Source organism: Montipora capricornis, chromosome 6, assembly GCF_036669925.1.
Source record: "Montipora capricornis isolate CH-2021 chromosome 6, ASM3666992v2, whole genome shotgun sequence".
Lineage (NCBI taxonomy): Eukaryota > Metazoa > Cnidaria > Anthozoa > Scleractinia > Acroporidae > Montipora > Montipora capricornis.
The window spans coordinates 47206492-47231491 of record NC_090888.1 but is presented as its reverse complement, the minus strand read 5'-3'; the positions used below and the strand labels follow the sequence as shown (position 1 = coordinate 47231491).

The following is a 25000-nucleotide window of genomic DNA, read 5'->3' as shown; positions in this document are numbered from 1 at the left end:
CCCAGCGCTCATGAAGCAATCGAGTTTCATTAGTGATCTCGGTACACTGAATCTCATCTGCTTTGCCGCTACTTTTCACCTCATCTCCTTTCTCAATAACAATTGCCGCGTCTTGTACGTGACTTTCGATATCGTCCTTGAGAGCCTATATACGAGGCAAGAGGACGAAGAGTTAGTTCTCAAAGTTTACCCCCGAATAAACACATGCTTGTTAGGTTGCTGCTTTAAAACTTCATTAATTACACATCGTCGATCGATCAGTTTCACATTTCATTTTAGGGCGGCAAAGTTCGCCCTGCAATGCACAATAAAGCGATGACTTTGATCCGACCAAACAACAGGTTGATGGATTAATGGAAAGGTATTAAGTATTATTCAAACAACTTCGTGGTGGCATCATTTATGATCCTCCTTGACTTTATGTTCAAAACAACAGCAATTCCAATTTCAAAAAATCCTTCTTTTTAAACAACAGAGTAACCTTTATCGATCGATGGATCGATCACTAGCTCGCTCACTCACTCACACACTCACTCACTCACTGGACACTCGTCACACCAGTTTACGTGCTAACGAGAAGACGGAGTATTTACTTACAGCGGAAAACAAAGTTACATCTAAAACAATAGGTAAATATATCCATTTAATGTTTCAAAAAAGAAAAAAAGATTCTTAATTCACAAATGTAATAAGCGATATGAATTTTCTAATTCCTTGTATACGGATATGGTAAATGGTATTCTGTATTTTTATTAGTTAATGCTCAAACCTTTATTGTAACTGGACCAATACCTCTCTTTGGAGAGTAAGGCGCGATAAAGAACACTATTATTATTACTATTACCATTACTATTACCATTACCATTAGCATTACTCACTCACTCACTCACTCTCTTTCATTCATTCAGCCTTTTTTCCGTTCGTTATGCAATCGGGCAGTTACCTCATTTCGCTAATAATAGGGAGCTTAAGATTTTACGACGGCGACGGACACGACAACGCCGCAAAACAATGATACCATTGGTTAAAAGAACATAAATGACCATGCTGCACGTGCAGCACGGATTTTAGCACGGATTCTTGCGGTACTCTGCATAATGACGACGTGAAATTACCAAATTTGAGGTTTTGATGACAACGTGAGCATGCAATAGAGAATCTTTCCTTCTCTATTTTCACTTTGTAACTGCTCGTAACAATTTAGTTATAGGCTACTTCGCCCAAATTGTAAGAAGTGAACGAGACAGAATAGCCGCGAAAGACTTACGGTAAAGCAAACTGATGTTTTGAGGTGACGTTTTCGTTGACGTCGCCGTCGTAGATCTTAAGGTCTCTAATATAACAATGACAGTTTCACCTTTGATGCCTTATATTCCTCTTCGGGTTCTGCAAAACGGTTGATGGTTTCTAGTTTGGTAGAGACCCTATTTTCTACTTGTGAAATGTATTCATTGACTCTTTCCAGCATTTTCCGATATTCGTCAAGACCACTTAAATCCTGGAAAAGAAAAATTTAACGATTAAGTTCCCTTCACTATTGGAACTGATTTAAGCTAGAGATACCAGATTATGGCATTCCCTTTATATCCCTCTAGCATTGCCGGAACGCGATCACTGTGCATTGACTTCTTAGTACGACTGGTATTTCAATCACTTTTCCCAAGGAACAAAACTATCTCACACTTTCAAAAAAAAAACCCATCTTTTGGGCCAACCTCCACAAAAGCAAAAACAAAAGCAGTGACGATATAAAAATAAATAAGTAATAAATAAAATCAATAAAAACTTACGTCCAGCTTCCTTCTCTTCTTTCCTCCTTGGGGCGAGTACTCTCTGAGCCCGTGATATAAACTGGTTAGGTACATTATGACAAGCTTCTTATCAGGTTTCTCCACGTCGATATCTTGTCGGTGAAAAAACAAAGAACGAAAGGACTTTTAATAAACCGTCTTGTGTTCAGAATGCGTTCGTTCTCGATAAAAAGTGAACTTGGTATTTATGCCGTCAACCTTAATCACGAAAGTTACAACTGAAAAGTGAATTGAGATCGAAAGGCTCCAGGTGGTAGTTGTTTGGAGCCCATAGTGCTTAACTTTGAAAGCCGAGGCATAGATACAATCATTTGCAAATTTAACTCGTCAGAAACGTGCCTGTATTTCAGCAAAACACTAATTATAATTTTAAAAAGTTCCGTCCATGCCAAATTGGAACAAGTTTGGTTGCATCCATTTGTAGACCACAAATGAATGAAACGGTGCTATAGGAAACGATACAAGATTCTTGAAAGACATATTAATGTACACCAGTCCACTAAAGTCATACTCTGAAACTCTGTGGACTTTCAAAACTTATTACTATAACTTAAATCACACATGTAATTCAGCCTAACCGTCAAATCCTTATTCCCTCGAAAGAGGGAGAACTCATAGCCTTAAATAATTTCGATTTCAGCAAAACTCCATCTGCTTGTCTGCAACATGAACGAAAGCCTGTCCATCGTTATTAGTTCTTTATCTTTCTTCTTACTGTCATCCTCCTTTCCCACAGATATGCGTATCACATACGATTCTATATTTTTTGAAAAAGGTACCTTACGTAAACTACTATGACCCAAAAAGCAATTCTTCTTTTCTTTGGATTTCAAAACTATGTTAACTGACACTAACTGATCTAAGTCTACACCTGTTTATTCTAAATGGAATTTTCCTTTTTAATGGTCCGCCACTGCTAACTTTAAAATCTTGAGAAAACGATATCAAAGAGACTAAGAATGAAATGCGTGAGTACGCAGCTGAATTTTCTAATTCCTTGTATACGGATATGGTAAATGGTATTCTGTATTTTTATTAGTTAATGCTCAAACCTTTATTGTAACTGGACCAATACCTCTCTTTGGAGAGTAAGGCGCGATAAAGAACACTATTATTATTACTATTACCATTACTATTACCATTACCATTAGCATTACTCACTCACTCACTCACTCTCTTTCATTCATTCAGCCTTTTTTCCGTTCGTTATGCAATCGGGCAGTTACCTCATTTCGCTAATAATAGGGAGCTTAAGATTTTACGACGGCGACGGACACGACAACGCCGCAAAACAATGATACCATTGGTTAAAAGAACATAAATGACCGTGCTGCACGTGCAGCACGGATTTTAGCACGGATTCTTGCGGTACTCTGCATAATGACGACGTGAAATTACCAAATTTGAGGTTTTGATGACAACGTGAGCATGCAATAGAGAATCTTTCCTTCTCTATTTTCACTTTGTAACTGCTCGTAACAATTTAGTTATAGGCTACTTCGCCCAAATTGTAAGAAGTGAACGAGACAGAATAGCCGAAAAAGGTACCTTACGTAAACTACTATGATCCAAAAAGCAATTCTTCTTTTCTTTGGATTTCAAAACTATGTTAACTGACACTAACTGATCTAAGTCTACACCTGTTTATTCTAAATGGAATTTTCCTTTTTAATGGTCCGCCACTGCTAACTTTAAAATCTTGAGAAAACGATATCAAAGAGACTAAGAATGAAATGCGTGAGTACGCAGCTGAATTTATATGCAGCATGGGAGTTAAAGTTTTCAAAATTTTAAACTCGCGTCTTGCATATATAATAAGCTGCATTTACACGCCGCTAAAATTTTAAGTAAATGGAGTAACTTTTCCCTAGATCCAGCCCCCTGAGGTCCAATCGAACAGTTCTTAACGTGATTAATGGCGGACCGTGAAATTCAAACCTTACAATCAAGGTAAACAGCTTTTGAATAAGAATCAAAGCTCAAATATTTGCCATTCAGGTGTTAGCAAACACTTTCTGAAGGCCAAAAAAAAAAGGAAATGATTTTTTTGTCATAGTAGCACTTTAAAACTCACCAACTCATCCCTTACGTGATTATCTGCGAAATCACGATTTGATATGGGAGGCACAAGAGACTGACTAACTGACCATTTATCATTAACTTTCGTAAAAGGTAAATTTTAGCGAGTAGGCGTTCTTTGTCCATTCCCCACCAACAAAGCTAAAGTGGGAAGGGTTGCATTCAGGGAAGACTCCTCTTACCTCCAGGTTCAAGAAGCTTGGGCACTGAGAATTCCTCGTTTGCCACGGTAAAGGCGTGGTCTAGATTTGTGCGGTTGTCGTTGTTTAAAAGACTTTCAAATTGGAACAGTTCAGGCCTAGACAGAAAACATGGGTACTGTGAAACTCAATTGACCTGGAAAAATGCGAATGGTTGTTTTAACATAACTTAATTTAACTTAACTTTTACCAAGTCAATTGATACAAACTGACCCTCGAGTTTTAAACACCTACAGCCGCAGCACTACACAACAAAAAAGTCCATCAGCTAAAAACACCGTCACTCAACTCGGAAAAACGGAACCCATTTTGGAAGAAAAGATTGAAAGTTTTATGTACTTATTGAGCCAGTGCTCTTCAAGCAAATGCTGAGAAAACCTTGCAATAGTGACTCATCGCACGAATGCCATAGATTTGAAATAGTTTCAAAAAATGAAAATCACCCTAAAATCGTATTTACTTAACACTTTTAGCCAAAAAGCACTGAGGCTATCGATGTCATAAGAATGATTTTGCCTTGGATTTACACATTTTAATACAAACTACACCCCGCAAAAATACTCAGCTACTCGGCAGATTGTTGGAATTTTAATCCAGTGGTAAGACGACAAGAGCAATCTTGGATCAGTGAGGAACGTATTAAATGTTTTGGAGGCTACACCTAATACCTTCTCGCGGAATAGTACTTGCACCATCACAAGTGTCGTTATCATTATCGTCGTCGTCGTCATCCCTCTCTTCAGCGTCTTCACAGTAACCCGTAAATATAACAAATTAAAGAAATTGGTCGTTGCAAAATACTATCTGGCAACGATTGAAAGGTGGATAAGCCCGAATTTGACATCTTTGACAAAGCACATCTTTTTCGGACCTGTGGCGCTGACACCTTGTTCTTTGCACACACGTCACTTGAGGATTTTACTTTATAAGCATATACCGTCTCATATGATAGTTGTTCCTTACTTATGCGTATGAATGATGGCATTGAACGCTAAACCATCTCTCCAACTTGTCGTGAAGTCTTTCAGTTTTACGACGTCTTCGTACCTTCAAAAGTGAAGAAAACCATTCCAATCTAATTCTTTAAAGGAATAATCGGCAAATGAAAATGAAACTCTAAGCGCTAGTTCCGCGACAACGCAAGCAAAAGAGGAAGAGCCATGCACAAACAAACTCAGTGGCGTTTTAATCATTGGTACCCATTGAGAGCAAAAAAAAAACAACATTAATTTCCATGCCCACGTTGCGTGAAAACAGTCCTAGTCACAACGCATATAACCTTTTTCAGTAAAACGTGCACATTATAGAATCCTATTTAGGATGGTATTCGGAGGAAATATTCTTGAAAAATAATCTCACAGAAGAGCCGTAAGAGGTTAAAGTACACGAGAAGGAGAAAGGCGGACTTCTTATCCCAGCCGGATTGATCACAACCCAAAGTATCCCTGTTGCTGAAGGACAATGGAGTTATCGTTTTCATTCTCAATTTTCTTATGCAAGCTGGCTTTTACGAAAGATTCTAACAAACCTTCTTCCCCATGAATTACTAAGATTAAAGACGTCACATCGAAAGCCCTTCAACGACTTCCCATGGCCTCTCCATTCGAATTAAAGGAGGCAAAACCTTCGTTAAAAGCTTCCTTTAAATTTTGACAGCCGTCTGAAGAAGTTAATATACTCCAAGCCATTGGAAAGGAAATGCTTGATGACAGAGTCAAAGCTTTTAACAGCGAGCTGATGGATATCCTCTTTCTCCCGAGATACTCAATCGTGAAGCTCATCGGATCCTGCTCTTCCTGTCAGTGACTAGGGCATATGTATTACCGATCATGTACAGTGAACCATGTCTGACAATAGGAAATATTGGAAATCTGAAATTGCATTATAAATTCTTCCCAAAGACCCCGTAAATTCCTTTCTTGAAGGAGCTGTTGACAGTGATCTGATCAAAGCTCTCTTTTTTAGCTCGTAAAGACCTCAAGATAAATGGTAAAGATTATTGACTCAGCTAGAAAATCCAGCGACAAAACACGTTTCTAGAATCTAGTGATAGTTAATGATTAACTTACCCATCAAGTGCGGTATGGCACCAAGAGAGCAGTTTTTTCTCCACTTGAAAGTCTTTAACGCTTCTATCTTTGTCACTTTCGTCCATGACGCCTTGCACCTGGTCGACGAATAACTCTTAGATACGTTTTTGAGATGGAAAATTCCTTAGGGTTTATTTTGTGCGTTAAACTATTGATACCTACCTGGAAACGAAGAATAATGCTCCAAACAAGGCCTAGAATGGGAGTGCTTTTTCCATCGACGATATCGGAATTGCTGATTCCAACAAGTTTTACCTAAGATGCAGGGGATATGAGTGACAATTAATAAGTCTACCATGGAAAAAGGTAATGGGAATTCGAAGATAAGAGAGATGGACATGAAAGGGCAACTAGCACAATTGTGATGGCAAAACTACTTGAAAAGGTTAGAGGAGCTTTAAAAACTCAAAATGTGACTGAAACAAGAAGCTTAACAAGGACCCTGACAAGTTATACAACCGACAGCTTCCTCCTCTTCGTAATGCAATCGCTACTTCCATGGCTCAACCAAGATGGCTGACACATCGGAGTCAAAAAAAAATTTCTACAGGAAAAAAAGACACTTTATCGACCACACAATGTATCGTTGCAATAAACCTTTTCAGTTAACTTATTTCTTTCAGGCATTCTGGGCACGTTATTTTACACTATAATGTCACGGATTCCTAAGTTTGGCCGCTTTGTACCATCCCTCAAACTCTTCCGCCTTTTACTCCAGCCACGCAGGTACTACGTTCTCTTTACAGTCTCTAAAATAGTTAGATTGGTGCGCATAGAGGGCCATATTGGTCATTTTTGGAACAGAACAAGAGTGTGAGAACGTACAGTTCTACTTTCGTCGGATTTGTTTGGGAAACCAACATGACGACCTTGACGTAATGTAAAAATGCTCTATCAGTAGAACGTAGTTCTTTTGTGTTAATTTAGGACACGAAGCACGACGACGACGGCTGCACGAACGCCAGAAAACAATAGGCTCCCCACTGTTTTCTGAACGTATCCTATGGACTGCTCTCATGGACGAGTACTGTATGGACGCTGATCACACTTGTAAAGAAACTCTATTGATAGTTGACCATCAAGAGACTAAAGTGGAAATGTTGATCTCCTTACTTTTCTCTTCTCCAGCTCCCTCAAGGCCGTGGCTACGTTGCTTAACTTGTGAACGCGTGTGCATCCTTTTTCTCTTTTCTGACAAAGAATCGGATCATAAAGGGAATCAACAAAGCATGCAGAACACGAAATACACAATCGTACTTATTTTGTCAAGAATGTATATGTAGCAGCCTGAGATAGGTTCATAGTAATAAATCAGCGATAGTTACTTCGAAATGAACTTCCTGTTTTAATTCGTCGAGTGTTAGTTTCGTAATCATAGTATGGTGTAGTTACGCAAAAGGTACGAGAGATCGAGGATATAATTACTTGCTTCTTTAAATCCCAACCCTTACACGATAGGTGTAAGTTGATCCGGCATCAATGGAAACTAAGACTTTCATAAAAAAAACATTAAAACTAAAAAGGAAACACGTCAGCCTTAGCTAAGTTAAACCAAAAGAAAAAGAAGGTTAGGAAAAACAAATCGGGGCACACCTTGCAACCGAAAGGATTACGTAGACTTTTAAGTGTGCAAAGAACCTTTCACAAATTAGTTAACTGCCGTCGTGTTATAAAGAAAACTACCAGGGACATTGAAAACATGGCCTTGGTGTATCGTCAAAGTGAACTGGAGTGAATTTGATATGATGCTTGACGTTGGTTAGGTGAAAGTAATGACTCAGTTAAAAATAAAGGTAGGGACGGGACACTAGTTGCTTGGCAACGGGGGAAAGGACAATTGAAAACTGAATTAGAGTCGTAGGCAAAACGTAGGCGAGCGCGCAGTCCTGCGGGACACATTGTCTATTCAGGAACTAGAGAAACGAGCTAGTCCCCCAGGAGTTCTAGTAGGTCGTAGGTTCGCGTCTTGACTATGGCTCTGCTCTTTCAGTTGTCCTTTCGCCCGTCGTCCAAGCAACTAGTTCCCCGCCCTTCACAGGGGCGCACTACACCGGAAACTCCTAATAGTTGCATTAGAGGTAGGGACAATAAAACATGTAATAAATGAAAATGGCTAACCAGTGGGTGTCCAATAAGAACTTCCAAAAGCGAGATAAGCACGTGACCATCCCGTATTTCCTCTATAAGATCCGTAATTTCCAGCGGAGGTACGGCCTGTAGGAAATTGAACAGTGGCAAGAAACGTTAGCACTGAAAACTACAATTTGAGCAGCGAGAGGTTTGAGTCCTTTGGTTCATTTATGCCTTTTTAGAGCATGCTAATTTCTCGAACTGATCAGTGTTGCAATAAAAACTACTGGATCCTCGAACCAGAAAAAGGAAACAAAGAAAAGAAAAGGGAAAAAATGTATTAGCTAAACTCTTAATAATGTGCATTGGTCGTGCTTACAGAAAAGTTTCAAACACAAGGTAAAGAAAAAATTAAGCGTCAAAATCATTGGGGATAATTTGTTTTGTCTAAATCGCTTACCTTTGCAAGTTTGGCGTTTATCCATTTTCGAAATGTTTTCTTGTGGATTTCCTCTCTTTCGCCTGTTGGAAAAAAAACCAGAAATACATCAAGACTAAACATGCAGTTCATGAAAGCATCATCCGCTTAATAGTATGTTACATCACTTTTTCAAGAGCTAGAGATCGACCTCAAGAAAATGATATTATGTCACTTTCTTATCAGCGTTAGCGTCTAATAATGTAAATTTTCATTGGGAATAATTTGCCAGGCATGTACAGCGGATGTGATATCAGATCTGTTTTCCTTGAGAGACAATGATCAAAGCAAAATCCTGGCGTAATGAGAGCTTAAGACTGCGATTGTGCTCCACTGGTATCTTTCAACTACCCTAGCTAATGAATCAAGGGAGACCTCTTGGTATAAAAAGTAACATTTTGTCAGCATATTGGCTACATATATGATGATCATTGAGACTCCAACAGCATAACTTACGTCAGTTAATATAACAGTCAGTCACGCTATCACTACAATATTCAACATAATACGAAGATATAATTATCGAGGAGAATGACGAACTTTGGCGACTAGGCACAAGCGCACACCCTAAGGTGAAAGAAATGGATCCAAAACTAATGGGCTGGCAAGAACCTCATTTCAACATTAATTTGATTTGTCTTCTCGCAAATTTGATTCTTTTTTCCCAGCTAGAATATATTTTCAATATCGGCCACAACTTCTTTAGCTGATGATAACTATTCCCACAACGCGGAAAGAAAAACCGGTAATAAATCTGATTGGCTAGACATTGAAGGGTCTTGTAATACGCAAATTTTTAAGTTAAAATGCTGATCATCGCAACTATTAAAGTTCCTTGAGCAGTAACGGAATGAAAACCTGATTTTTTCAGGCCATACTTTCGTTAGTGCTCATATATCAACGTTCGACACAAATTTTTGTCCTTGTACATTAACAAATATGTGTATTTTTTATAGAAAAAAGTCGCTTTGTCGTGCAATGGTTTAGCAATGTTGGTAATAAATGATAGAATATGTACGATTATTTATATACTTGAAATGCGGAAATTGAAATACGGGAGGTCAAGACCAGTTACTTCAATGATACTTGAGCGACTTTAGCAGTTGCAAAGCAAGCCTGAAAAACTTCATGGGCTGGAATTGGACTCGCACCGGCCATGACAGTGCTATTGCGCTGCATCGTTCTACTATTTGATCCATCAAGTCAACTGGGAGCTGATCCCTTGTGAGGTTGATTTATATCCCGTAAGAGCTGAATGATAGAATATATAAAGTTATAATATGTTAGGAAGTTAATGTCAGGCCTGCACGGACTCCCCCAGTGTGGTTTTTGCGGTCGTCTCGCAAAAGGGATACTGTTGAAGGCGTTCTCTGATTGGCTACTCAAACTCTGAATATCCTTTGTTAGTATACTAAAACAGTGGATGGCGTTGAACTCGCGCGCTGATTGGCTCGTCAAACTCCGGATATCCTGTGCTATTTACCTCCGAGCAACTCAGGAAAAAATGGCGTCCCGATTTGCATCCGTGACAAGTGAAGAAAAGATCCAAATTAATTTTTTGTGGTGTATATTATCTCACTGTTTTAGTATATACTAAAACAACTATTCACCTCATTGTCAGATATTTACCCCACCGCTTCGCGGCTCGGTAAATATCCACCGCTAGCCACTTCCAATTCGGTGAATAGTTGTTAACTATTCCCCCCCGGGCAACTCGCGCGGGATTTGTGCCCGAAAATATTGTAATCGTTGCAGAAAGAAACGAGTTAAAATCATCTTTTTGTGCTATATTATCTCACTGTTTTAGCACATACTAAATCAACCATATGTATCTTAATTTCCACGTTCAAATATATGAATAATTAACTACTATTCACCGAATTGGCGGTCGCTAGTAGTAGTTGTAAAAGATCACGGCAGTGCCAAAGAAGTCTTTGCGAAAGCGCCTTCATCTAATATAAGGAAAACACTTAAGCAGACTACAGTCGTTAACTGTATATCCTCTAATCTTTCACCCCGAGAAGAAATTTTACTGATCCTTGAGGATTTATACCGAAATAGAAAAAAGAAAGAACATGCATAAACAAAGCGGAAGCGAGCCTAGCTCTTGGAAACTATTGCAAGGCTGACTTTTCCACGGTTTTGAAATAAAAATTACATACACAAACAAACTGCGCATAATTTAAGCTTCCTGTCTTAAAGAAAATTGGCCATTGGCTGCAACAGTAAAGAGTTATAATAAAGCTAAGACAATTAAAAACAGATGAATAAGTGAAACTGTACTGCTTTTACCTCTTCCTTTAATGAAAATCATCTTGACTTGCGAAGATGCTCTACTGGAAGTAAAGCTGCCATTCGATTCTGCCATGTTTGTTGTCCAGAGTGGTTTACGTCCAGAATGCTTACATTAATTCCATTTACATCAACGTTTAACCGTGTTTGGCTTTCGAACACAAAATGATCGAAATTTTGTTCAAAAAGAATTTTAAAGGTATTTTCAACTAGACAGAACTGCACTTGCACACACTAGTGCTATAAGAAAAAGACAAAATTGCAAATACAAGCTCCTTAAAATTCGTTAAATTAGTATACCAAGTGATCGACAGTCGCATATCTATCTGGGAAAACCAGGTGGTGTCGATATGTCTATATGCAAACCGTCCTCTAATAAATGACAGCTCGCTTTTAAATTCAGTGTAAATCGTGGGTTTGCTGAATAAATTGACAGGGAAAGAAGCCATTGCCATTTCTGAACAGAGGCGCCATATCGGAAAGTCTTTCACAACATTTAAATGTGTTTCTTTTACCAAACGATGATTAAGATGGTAGGAAAATCAGAAACAAAAAACGTGTCATCTTTTTTTTCCTGTTCCTATCAAATTCTATTTAGTGGCAGTGGCCATGGCGATGCGTTTCTTAAAACAACAGGGAAAAAACCGTTGAGTTTTTATAGCACAATTAGCGCAGCGATGATAAGTTAATGCAGAAGCACATGACCTTGAAGCATGTAACTTACAGTTCTTTCCATAGGAACGAACCTGGGGATTTTATGCCCAAATATGACAAAAATAAGTTCAAAGCTGCACGCGCGGAAAAAATGCACGAGCTACGTTGCATCCAAATAAGGAATTTTTAAGCTCAAAAAATACGAGCTCTGAACGCTTCGAGGTCAGAGGCTGATGATGACGATGATGATCATCATCATCATCGTTATTTTGGTTGTTCACAATAGAGAACGGATTGCAATGTTAATTGATATAGCATGTTCATTTTTGAGACAAGAATTCAAAACAAGGAGTCAGAAAAGACAGAAATTTGCCACGATTTGAAACGTGAAATTAAGAATTTTTGGAAGCGGATACAAGTAACGATCTTGCCAATCTTGCCAATCTTGCCAATTTATACCTGAGAAGTCTAAACGAAGGAAAATTTACGGTTTCTTGAGTTTCAAAAAAGTTGAAATTATTGAAACAGCTGATGCGCTCGCGCGCACAACTTAGATTTTAAATGGCAATTCAATCCCAGCGATCTTTTTCAGGCGCAAAGTTTAATATTACGTCAAGAAATAACTGGAAACCGTTATTTGAAGTGAATTTTAGTAAGAATTCCACTAAAACAATTAGATTATTCGCTCTCGATTTCTATGAGGCCTTCGGCCTCATCAACTATCACCTCATAGAAATCTCGAGCTCATAATCTAATTGTTAATTATAATTATAATTATAATTATAACTATAAGCTTGGGCACTAATTGGGGACACTCTACAGAAATCAAATCACGTAGGTTGGTTTTTTGAGGACAGCAGAAAACCGGAGCAGAGTAGAGAACCAACAAACTGCATCCAGATATGACGCAGGACCACATTGGCGGGAGGCGAGTGCTCTCACTAATGCGCCAACCATACTCCGGCAGTGAATAATTGGAACTGATCCTCTTATCAAAGTCAGTTTCTCTTCAGGCTTCATACTTGTGGGATCCACTGAGTTATCGATGCTTTCTTCACCACTATTATCTGATCGATATTAAATCGCTTAGTGCATAAATACTCTCGTCCAAGTGCACCGAGCATTACGCAGTCCAATCAGAGGGTTCGAAATGTGGCTTGTAAGGCGGTGTTTACATGATTCCCAGGCGACTTTCGTCCCAGAGGTAGTTTATTCCAGTTGTCTTTTGTGGATCTGCATTCCTTTACATAATACCACCAGAAAATGCCATACCGGAACGAGTCATACCGGCGCGAGTTCACCCAGGAGCGAGAATTTCATTCCGGTACGATATCCCACAACAGTGTCGTGTAAACAAGGTAAAACTATTAGTTTCGGTATGAACTTGACCTCTGGGTGGACTGGAAGGGGTAGCGCATGCCTGAATCTCGTCATGTATGTAATGAACGTCAAGTGTGCTTCATATGAAAGTGCGTAGCCATCATGTAAAGATGATACGAAATCAAGTAGTCATCCCGGTATGCAACTCACGCCGGGACGAGTTTAATAATGTACGCAGCCCCTAAGTCCCTACAAATTTGCCCATTGAGCACTAACTTTCTCATTGCCTGGAAATACATGCAAAATAATCAGAGAACTAAGAGTGGTTGGTACAGCTTTCTTATCCTGGGTCACCGGTCACTTCGACGTTGTCATCCGTTTAAAAATGTGCGAATTGTCAGTTCTCCCGCGCTCCACTATTAAATGCGAAACCACGTAACGTAAATGAATGAACGTCAGATATTGCCAGGCAAATGAAAGGCTATACTCTACGCAACTGAAGAGAGAATCACACACAGTGCATTTTTACGTTTTGGATGAGTGTGTCGAAAGGTAAGAATACATTGTTTGTGCTTCTCTCTTTAGCTGCGTATAGTAAAGCCTTTCATTTGCTTCGAAATTTCTGACTTTCATTTGTTGTTTCATTTGTTGTTTCATTTGTTCTATAGAGGCAAGGATACACACTCAAGTGAAAAAAAAAGTTGGGCCCTAAGGATCCCAACGCCGCTAAGTCTAGTCCTTAATCTGCTGCCTTGCCAACGTGGTAGCCTTGATAGTGTAGTGGCTTAGCATGTCTGACTAGTAATCAGGGTCACGTGGGTGCTGTCGAGTCCCGCTCAGGACAAAAACCAATTTTTCGGATGAGTGTGTCGAAAGGTAAAAATGCACTGTCTGCTTCTCTCTTCAGTTGCGCACGTAACGTAAAATTCATATCTAACTAAGCATTGTTGTGTCGCACAATGTAATGCAACTTTGCGATATAGTTTTTTTGTATTAAGGCTTGGGCTTACTTGCCTGGTCAATCTGCTATCGAACTAATCATTTATTGCCATTTATAATGGCTTCTCATTGGGTTTCGCGGCACTTTAAATATGCAAAATTTATGGTTCAGTGCTTTTATCGCAGATCAAATCTAGTAGGACGTATGAGAAGGGCTATGGGATGAGGATAAATTAAAAAGTTTATCAACTTGAGGATATGTTCTGGGCTATGGATCAGAGTTAAACCATTTCTGATATGATATGATATGATATGAAATGATGTGCGTAAGGCCTTGAAACAACACAGTACATTATATCGTCATTATAAGGTTGGTAATTTTGTATCGTGCAGAGACAATTGTCTAAGACATGGCATTTACAGAAAATAATAGCTTGAGGGCTCCCCAGTAATGCATACTATTATTTACATAAGATCCGTATTGTTTGAATCTGTACATGCCAAAAGAAAAGCTATGATTGTCTGAACGGATCACTAGGGACACGGAAATCTCTGTCTTGAATGGTCAAAGTCACCATGGTCGGTGTAGTGTATTTATACAAAAATTTGGTTTTATCAACGGAGTTGATAATGTAAATTGGCCACCGTACAGAGATTCTAAAAGCTGACGTTTCGAGCGTTTAGCCCTTCGTCAGAGCGTAGTGCATTTATAGTATAGCTGTAGTATATTTGTATGCTAGTGATCTCTGCGCGATCGAAATGCTGATAAAGCTGTCCCTCCCCTTCCCTCCAAAAATAGATATCCAATTGTTTACTGATCAACGAGTAAGTCTCTGTGAGATGTCACTTACCGTATTTAATTTGAAGAGCAATAAACATTGCTTTTCGTAGAGCCGAAACTTATTAGAATCGAATACTTTGAGGACTTGATAGCCCCTATGTTTTGTTTTCCAACCCTTGGTGGTTTTTGCATTAAGCATTTCTATCAATGGCTATAAAAGGTAAACTAGAATATGAGGCGGCAAATCAAAATTTTGATCGTTAACTGCAAAACGTTAACAAAAATATTTTCTGAACGACGATGGCCTATTCTTATGACAGGAAAAAAGACTATACAGCAAAAATGTAAGGAGAAAAAACCTTGAATTATATGGCAATTTACTATCTCAAGTTAAAAACACATTAAGGTGTAATCCGCATTTTTCGCAAAGAATAGTGCGCTTAAAAGATAATCACATAGTTATGAATCATAACTCTAGAAAATAAACATCTTGAATAAAGAAGATAATAGCTTGCATGCGATTTGCGGCTAAATACTGATAAAACGGCAATTTCGAGATTCTCACCAATAGAAATGCTGTTGGCATATAGTGTTCATTACATTCAAATCATTGAGAGTTGATTACTGACCAACGGCAAAACATGCATACTCGAGCAAAACAATGCTATTAAAGTACAAAAGTATGTAAATTACAATCCACTTTACAGGAAATTTACGGTTTCGAGAATAAATTATTGAAATTATTTCATAGGGAATCTATCTCTTTGATATATTGTAACTTTGTATTAATGGCATCTTGACTTAACACCACTGGAGCAAAAACGTAATCTGCGGTTTGGCAAATTAACGAATGAATAAAATCACTGCAAATTGCGCAAGCTCTTTCACAAGTCGCTGAGACAAACATTTTTCTTCGCATGAAAGAAACCAGTAAGATTTAACAACAGATTTTAGAAGCCGTGCTCTTTTACCTGAGCTAAAATCTGAGAAGGGAAGCAGACCTATTTCCATACCATACTAAGCCAGGATATAGCTAAACAACACAATATAATTTCTTTGCAAGAGATGAGTAGGATCAAAAGGTATTTCGACGACATGCCACACAACTTTGAAAAGCACACATTTAGATACCTGTCCTTTCGCGTATAGTTCTCTGGAAGACTGCAGATTCTCGAGTTTCGCTCTGTCTTTCAAGGGCGGCCATCAGGACGCGAACGGTGGTCCCTTTAACGCGCTTGCGGAACCAACTTCTCCGAACTTTCGAGCTAAGAGTTTTTCCAAAAGTCTATTCAGTTTGCTTGTTACGAGCACATTCCTAGAATTCTCGCTCTACGTTATTTTGCATTTGAAAAGAAACTTGCGAGTTTAAACAAATAAGTTTGAATAACAAAGGCACAAACGGAAAATAAACAATGAGGAAATCAAAAGTGGGGAACCAGCCGCTTCGCATGAACAAAATCAAATTTTCAACTCGTCGACACGTCATCTCCGTTAAGCAGAAGTTCAAATTCTTTCAGTCACGATTTATGCCAATTTTTCAAAGAAGTTTACTAATTCATTAAATTTAAGCTCCACGACGCAGAACACAAACACGAAAAAATCATAGGTTTATTTTGGCGTTTAAGGCCGAGCACCGAGACCTATAACAACAAGTTACACAACCTCTTATCACATCCAAGAAGATATCATATATAGGCCTTTCTTCTGCCCATGGTGCACTTCACCTGACAGTGGCGTAGCGTCCATATAAGCACGTGCGCCCGTGCGTACAGCTCAAATCCGGGATTCTTTATTCCATGGAGGCATTAATTTTTTTTTGGTCCTCATAAAATCAGGCCAAGTTTTTTAAATTTCGAATTAAACTGGTGTCTCTGTGTGGGAGTATTTCCAGTATCTTCTCATTAACCCATTCAGGCCTGGCCAAACGGATCCAACATTGTTGGACGCTGTTGAAGAGTGTCGAAAGAGGTGACCAAATGCGGGAGTGAATGCAACATGTTGGATCCAGAATTTTGGACGCAAGGGTCTGTAGCCAAAATCTACCCAGAATCCTTAGAAAACAAACTCTCGCCATGTTGGCGCTTTCAAATTCCTTTTAAAATTCTCAATTAAGTCACTTTCTGTGATAGCAAGAGGACGGGTGTTCCAGAATCTAGGAACTGCAACAGAAAATACCCTGTCTCCAAAGGTCTTGCACCATGCAGGTGTGGGGAACCTTGAGAAAGATCCAGGGCGTCACTGCGTTGGGAGTAGCGTCCCGAGGTCTTGACTTCCAAAAGATCCTGCAGATACATTGGCGCCATGCCCCTGAGTCAGAGCTTTGAACACAAGAAGGGCTCTCTGTTCGAAGGGAGATTGCTTAAGCTTTCGTTGCTCAGATATTCAAGACTTTGCTCGTTCACCACTCCGTAGCTTGTACTAATTTGACTGACATCTCCATGGATACCGATAGCCGCAGCGTACGCGGGCGTGCAACATTGTTAAATGTGATGTCCGAACAAATGCAACACTGTTGGTCACACCTTAGAACAAAAGAAACGTTGGATGATGTTGAAGACGATGTTTGATGGAAATCAAACTTCGTTCAACAAGTTCCAACATCATACAACATGGTGGCCAAACGAGTGCAACATGTTCGATTCAACAATGTTGGATGATGTTACACTAACATGTTCAGTGGACCCGTTTGGCCAGGACTTAAGGGCAAGAAACGTAATAGTGGACGAAAGCACAGTCGAAGTCCCCACACCGGCAGTGTCAGTCTTCAGTATCACCAATCCTTCAGTTCCCGGTTATTTTTAAGGATATGTTATGTGATGATGATGATGATGATGATGTTATAACAGAGTTTGCGACGTCTTGCCCTTTGCTTGTAATGTAAACCCCCTGTTTGTGTTGTAGCTTGCTGCAGAGAAAACTCGGCAGATGGGTAAAATAAACAACTAACTACTGCATTTTCCTTCGCATTTATTTATTAAAATGTCTTCGAAAATAGTCGAAAATGGCATTTTCGAGACCCTAAATCTCAAACTTTTTAGGGTGAGCATGCCCCTAGACCCCCCTAGTTTGGAGCGCCTTGGGCGCTCGAAACATCCTTCGTGTGCGTACACCTTCAAAATCTTACGCTATTCCCCTGCCTGAACTAAACCCGGTCCGCATTGCTCTGATGCTGCAGAAATTTTTCATAGAAATCATGTAATGCGCGCTTGATCATTTCATGGAAAGCGCGCAATATAAGAATTATTATTATTATTATTATTATTATTATTATTATTATTATTATTATTATTATTATTATTATTATTATTATTATTATTTCTGGCTTATTCGTATAGACTTACACGCCAACACTTCTATGATACAGAACAAACACCGTGCGTTCCTGGTTGCTTCAGCGCGCATACACTGTAGTGCATTGAGTGCGTCATTAATAAAAATAATAAATAATAATAATAAATAATAATAATAATAATAATAATAATAACAATAATAATAATAATAATAACAATAATAAAGATCGGAAGATTGTGGAAACTCAAAATGGTAGAAGTCGTACCTGTAGTGATAGGAGCCCTTGGAAGTGTCACCAAAGGATTTGATAGGTGGATTGAAAAGGTAGGGATACCATTCAGTGTTGGAGTAATTCCAAAACGGAGTCGAATCCAATACTTCGAACAAACTAATTACCATGTGGAATTCGAAAAAATAAGCATTGTCAATGCAATGACAGGAGCTGAGGGTTTTCTAAGTGATACGTGTCATAAGTACAAATTATTTATTAAAGTGGGAGTGAATAAAGGTGAATGTTTACCGAGCCAAGAAGCATCCAGGACGCGCGAAAAGCTCTGTTAACTTCAGTGTATGGTAGTGGAGGCTCGGTGGTGTGATGAACGATGTGTATGCTCGCTGTTTCGAGGCCCAGCTGCAAGCTTTCTCTCTCCTCCTCTCTCTCGCTCGTTACCCAGGCATATAGCTGGGTAGCGGCAACTTGCCACTGGGCTTTACCATGGAATAGCCTGGCATCCCGTCCAGGGGAAAGTTGTAAGCTTGACTCTCAGTCATGCTACAGATACCGAGACATATAAGCTCCAAGTGGCGACTTTCCCCTTGCCTTGTATGGAATATACATGTACGAAGTATGCAAGTATAAATTATTCGGGACAATAAAAATAGCAAAAATATGATAATCATATCGATGCAGATAGGACCACAGATCTTAAACGTTAATCCGAAAAGAATCAATTTTCGTTTTTCTTTTATAATCCGTTAGTTTCAACGTGCCAGTCCAGTTCCTAATTTTCCTTTCACGTGTATATGGTATTGCGTCATCTATTGCCGTTCTTCCCACGGTATAAAGACCAAATACTAACATTTTGCGATTGTGATGCTGTTGACGACTTACGAGTTTGGAACAGTTGCTGTTGTGTCGTCTTACAAGATACTTTACCGGCTGTGTATAAAGGTATAAGACGTTACTAACATATAAGTTTAAATTCGAAGCAACACACTAATTCTTCTATGTAGAGTCAGGTATTATAAAGTTCGAGTTAACTACACCTACTGTACCTTTTAATTAATTAAACAATATTTAATATTTCAACCTTACGTTAATTAAATGAAACATTCGTTGTAGAGTTGATTATTCTGACTGAGAACTCAATTTATGGCATTGATGTTTCAGCGTTTGAGATTCTTTAGGATTATTCATGTTCATCTACATTACATCTAAACTTGGCAAAAGTTTTGGCCGCTGTAAACAGGAGGTTGCAGGTTCAGGTTGCAGGTTCAGGGTGCAAAGAAAGTCAGTTTTCCTGCTTGCCCTTTGGGCAAGCTGTAGCCAGGATGTACTAGCAAGAAAGTCACTTTACTAGCCTGAAAAAATCCTTGTAAGCACAACAATAATATTAATTTTGTCAAAGATTCACTTTCCCATCAGGCAAGTGATGGGATAAAATCCAGTAGCCCTACAGGACAATTCACTAGCCCTGGGCTAGTGGGCAAGCATTTTCTTTGCACACTGATTAGTTGAAGGTTAGGGTTGCAAGGCCAGGGCTTGAGACTAACTTTTTAGCTTACTGGCCTCATTGGCTAGTAGCAGGTCTGATCTCACCAGCCAAAACTAAAGTTGCACTAGCCAGTCTTGTCGTGCGCAGTTTCACTCATTTGTAATGAGTCAGTAGTCAAGCTCAGACATTTCTTGTTACATCTAAAAATTATCACAGAAAAAATTTCCACTTTTGCAAACACAGCTCCCACTTTTATTAAATATTCTCATGTGTTCAATCTCATTGTATGAGTTTGCTCTCTAATCAATATAATTATTCTTAATTCTTAAAATTCTGAAACTTGCCTTTCATTAATTATAGATCACTAGAGAGTGAATGGCTAAGACACTTACATCTACTGTGATTAATTGATAACTGTTTGTCCATAGGTATTTTTTTCACAAGGGCAAAGTTTTTGCGGCCTTGAGGCAAATTGTCATAGACCTGCTGCCAAACTTTGCAACTCACACTATTGCATTGGAGTATGGAAAATGCAGAATAAAGTAACTTAAAAATAAACCATAAATAAAATTACTTTTATTAGAAAGTCTGTCGAAAGGCTTGTCATTTTTATTATAAATTGGGCTTTTTCAGGTTTAACATTAAACATGAAAACACCATTCTACACATTCAAGCGCAAAGCAGTAACTTCTAAGTACATGACCTCTTGGCCTTGTTGTTTTACAATAAATGAAACACAACCAGTTCCTCATGATTTCACACGTGGTTAATCATTTTTGAAAAAAATTGTTCACAAGGGGGCGCGGGCAAATTGTAACCCGCTTAGGTTTCCTATTTTGTTGTTTTTTAACTTATCAGTTTTAAGGCAGTTAATTCGGAATCCATGAAATCCGCTGACAGTTTCTGTTTGTATTAGTTTCTATTCTCTCCTCCTGCCTTATTCATCTGAAATAATTTTCAGTTTTGTTTTCGTCCAGAACTCCTCTGCTTCACAATTTTTACTAGCCTCAAAGGGTAGGGATAGCTCAAAATCTACTAGCCAAAACTGAAATTTCACTAGCCTGTGGCTAGTTTGTTACCGTTAGTCTTGAGCCCTGAAGTCATTCTTTCACTATAGCTGAAACATCCCAAACCTTTACTTATGCTAACATCAGGCCTAAAAAATATTCTTTAAGCTAAAGGTTAGCATTTTTGTAAAGGTTTGGGTTGTTTCAGTTAGGGTAAAACAATGACCTGCAACCTGCACTTTAAGCTCTCTGCAAAAGTCACCCATCATGCTAAGAAAATGAAAGTAAGTCTTACATAAATAAACGTTTTTGCTTCATTGGAACACATTTTAGGAATTTCTTAGATTCAAATTCAAGCCGAATTATTAGCAAGAAAATATTTATTTGTTTCTAAAACTACATTATAGAGATTTGATATTGAGTGTTAAATGTGACATGATGTAACTTTGCCACCTGTTCTTGAGACAAAAAGAAATTCTTGTGTAGTATTCTGGGTACGAAACTTGACGAAAAGGAAGTACCTTCTGTGAGCAAGGAATTATAAATGCTATTAGTATACCGTAAAATTCCAAAAATAAGCCCCAGGGCTTATATTTTTCAAAGGCCTTTTTCAAGGGGCTTATATTTGGAGGGGCTTATATTATTCAGAGTTGCTTATCTACAGAGAATTTGCATTTGCAAATCGATTGGGCTAGCCTTATAGTTGAAAGTAAATTTCAACTATTAGGGCAGTCTAAGTACGTCAAGCTCCTGGGGGGGCTTATATTTGGAGGGACGATTTAACAGAGGACTTTTTGCATTACTGCTTTGGAGGACTTACATGGCAGGACATAATTATTTTGAAAGCCATGATTTTCATACATGGTTTGTATTTATTTCGTGTTATAAAATAATGTTAAAGCATCCCTTTACATGTATGATCACAATATCTTGTGGCCTTCTGTCATTTGCAGTCTATTTCTTTTATGGCCCTCCCTTTTGAAGTACTCAAAACACTATGACCCTGCCCTGTTTTCCATCCCCTCCCCCCTGCTAATTTCTGACAAGTCCCAAATTAGCTATTGTAATTCAAACACCCAACTGATTTACATGTAATAAAAGAAAACTAGGAGACCGCTGTTTGCAGTTGTTGAAGCAATTTAGATCCAACATTGAGGAAAGTCATGTTATGTTATCATACTAGACAACTCTAAGTCAGCAGACGGTAATTTAATGTTTGGCTGGTCAAATGTAAGATTATGCAATGATTCTGTAATGACAAAATTTCTGCTTGATATTTTGTTTTATACATGTACGTAAAAATAATGATAATGATGATGATGATGATAATAATAATAATAATAATAATAAAAAATATAATAATAATTATTATTATTATGGTTATTACTACACACACAGCAGCTGTAATCTGCAGGAGTTTTCCTCGAAGCCAAGTCACAACCAGTAACCTTACTTAAGATTCTTGTAGACTGCTAGCAGTCCCCTCTGAGTTAGTTGAACCTCCTGCTTTGGTCACGCACGGGAGCCGAGGGGAGAATGGTGCTAGAGAGAGAGATAGGGACCGCACAATCTTCTGTAACTGACACGTTCAGATTCTGCTAATCTAATTAGTGAAACACTAAACGGCATGGGAATAATTATGTGCATGTCGATTTTAATCAACTATTCCAAAAGGAAACCGCAGAAAAACTAATGCGTTTAATTCAATTTAATGTTGAAGTGTTTTGGCAAGTTTCGATGGTGTGATTTTATCTACAACTATTAGGTACAAATTCTTGTTAAGAACGGACGACTCATCATCTATCATCAAATAAGTCAGAAGATACAGCTTGTTCTGTAGAAAAGATGACTCAATAATAAGCCATGTCCTTCAACAAATTCCCCTTCTTATCGAAGGCAACAACCCATAGATAATCGTTTGACCGAATCTGGTCTTCATTGATGCTGCAACAAGGAACTATTACCACGATTGATGCATTTGATTTGGGTCACTTATATCCTTTAAGATTACAAAGCTCTTATATACATGTATAATGATCTTGCCAAGACCAGTTGGTAGCACAGCCATAGCATACTTCCCCGATAGGAGATCTTCAACTGTAAGTTTCTGTTCTTGTTTGGGTTCAATGTGTTAGCCATTTGAAGGGATAAATGATCGAAACTGCGAAAGCCATATCGTGCTTCTCTTTTACCAGGGAAAATCGAAGAAAGATTGGTGTCACAATTAAGACAAGAAATAATTCACTCGTCAAAAAAATCTGACAGCAGCCCATTGTTAACGGATGAATCCGAATTTCCCACTGCTGGGGCAACGGGAGATTCTGAACGCGTCAGTTACAGAAGATCGTGCAGTCCCTATATCTCTCTCTATCACCTTTCTCCCTTTGGCTTGCTTGCATAACCAAAGCGGTCAGTTCAACTAACTCAGAAGGAACTGCGAGCAGTCTAAGATTCTTGTCGTACCAAGAAAAACAGACTTCTGCAAGTAATCTAAGCCAATACTTACTCCCATCTTTTCAAGGCTTGATTTTAAAGCTTCTGGGCTTGTCCCCAGAGCACCAATCTCACTTGGAATAACCTTTAATGTTCCAAATTCTCCTAATTTCCCTTGCCAGGTTGTGATCCTTTTCAAACTTCTCCTCTTGACATTGCTCCACTCTAGCATCTTCGAAAGAAAAATCATTTATTTGTTCGTCTGTATCATAAAATCCCACAAGATCTTCCAGTTAACATTTTCTACACAGAAAACACTTTCTGGGTTGTGTTCAAATCCTTTTGTTCTACAGAGGTCCCACTGGATAGCTTTTCCTATGTGTTATAATGTCTCATTCTGTACTCTCTCTGCACCAGTTTACTACATCCAGTGCATTATTATTTTTAATTATTTTAATCATAATTTATCATTATAATTTATTATAATAAAAGTAATTTATTTTAATTTAAGGTCAGCCAAAAGGCAGGAATTATGCATCTGTTCAATAAAGTTACTGAATTTCATAACCTTCCAAGTTAAGATTCATTCAGTGAAAACTCCTGTAAAATGACATAAGTTTGTGTTATTTTATCACTGCCTGTGCATACAGTAAGTGATTCTCCAAATTAATGACAAGAAAAGTCAATTTTATTTTAAGGAGAAATTCATGTGGATTTATTCCCTTGACTCTGTGATTGCCATGATCTGAAAGCTAGTTTGACCTTATAGTGGATGTTAATTGTTATCACACATGCATGATTAAGTTTGAAATTCCAGGGAGTGTATTGCTTTTGGTTATACAACAAAGATGATGAACTATTGCTGATTCAAATGAATTGTTTGGTTTTTGGGACTTTTAAACTGTTTCATGTGTTGCTTAAAGTGGTACTACGACCAAAAAAAAAATTCGTTTTTTCCTTTGGATTTCAAAACTATGTTAACTAAACACTAACTGACCCAAGTTTTAAGTTCTGATTTTAAAAAGACACCTGTTTATTTTAACTGGAATTTCTTATTTATTGGTCGACCATTACTAACTTTAAAATCTTGAGAGAGCTGGGTCGAGGAGAAAATGATGTCAAAGACTCACTGGTTTAAGAATGCAATGCGTGTGTACGCGGCCAAATTAATATGCAGCATGGGAGTTTCGGACTTTCAGACTTTTAAACCTGTGTTTTGCATATATAATAAATTGCGTTTACACGCTGAAATTTTAAGCTAGTGAGTAAATGACGTCATTTTCTCTAGATCCAACCCTCTGAGGTCCAATCGGCCAGTTTTGAACGTGAGTAATGGCAGACCGTGAAATCCAAAACTTACACTCAAAACAAACAGCCTTTGGATAAAACTCAAAGCGCAAAATTTTGCCAGTTAGGTGTCAAGCAAACACGCTTTCGAAATCTCAAGAAAAAAAGGAAATGATTTTTTGATCATAGTACCACTTTAACCTTTTTGTATGATCAATATTATGATTTCACACAGCAGGAAAACAACAGTTTTGAATGGAAGTTAATCCATGTTGTCTTTACAGTGTAAGACTTCTTTTATCTTTTATGCTAGCGCATCTTCTTTTTTTTCTCTTTAGAGTCGTCCTGTTTATGCATATCATCTGCTGAATCTCACATGAAGAATCCTTTCTTAAGCTGTCAGCTTTTCAGTCATGACAGACAAATCTGATAAACAGCTGTTTCTGCCTGAAAATGCACCATCAGAACTGTCTAAAAACCCTGATAATGGTGAAAAGCCCGAGGGAGAGTGGGGATGGGTGGTGTGTTGTGGTACCTTTTTAGTGAACTTCAT

General features: G+C 38.3%; 2 protein-coding genes across 3 annotated transcripts in view; one reads left to right on the top strand and one right to left on the bottom strand.

Moving 5' to 3' along the window:
* LOC138052304 (microtubule-actin cross-linking factor 1-like) overlaps positions 1–16030 on the bottom strand; it is a 95126-nt gene extending 79096 nt beyond the window's left edge. Inside the window, exons 1-11 of one of the 2 annotated variants that reach the window (XM_068898708.1) lie at positions 15846–16030; positions 8711–8772; positions 8299–8394; positions 7294–7371; positions 6343–6435; positions 6160–6257; positions 5054–5137; positions 4073–4188; positions 1791–1903; positions 1358–1498; positions 1–145 (exon numbers count right to left, since the gene is read on the bottom strand). The exon at positions 1–145 is cut by the window's left edge and continues 37 nt beyond it. In XM_068898708.1, the coding sequence (XP_068754809.1) occupies positions 1–145; positions 1358–1498; positions 1791–1903; positions 4073–4188; positions 5054–5137; positions 6160–6257; positions 6343–6435; positions 7294–7371; positions 8299–8394; positions 8711–8772; positions 15846–15918 (1099 nt within the window). In that variant the 5' untranslated portion in view covers positions 15919–16030. Of the gene's footprint in view, positions 146–1357; positions 1499–1790; positions 1904–4072; positions 4189–5053; positions 5138–6159; positions 6258–6342; positions 6436–7293; positions 7372–8298; positions 8395–8710; positions 8773–11020; positions 11322–15845 lie in introns of those variants that run through there. The other variant, XM_068898707.1, reaches the window with a different exon arrangement.
* Positions 16031–19048: 3018 nt separating this feature from the next.
* Positions 19049–25000, top strand: part of LOC138052308 (monocarboxylate transporter 10-like) — a 13414-nt gene continuing 7462 nt past the window's right edge. The window contains exons 1-2 of the mRNA XM_068898712.1: positions 19049–19176; positions 24786–25000. The exon at positions 24786–25000 is cut by the window's right edge and continues 80 nt beyond it. Of these exons, the coding sequence (XP_068754813.1) occupies positions 24861–25000 (140 nt within the window). The 5' untranslated portion in view covers positions 19049–19176; positions 24786–24860. The remainder of the gene's footprint in view (positions 19177–24785) is intronic.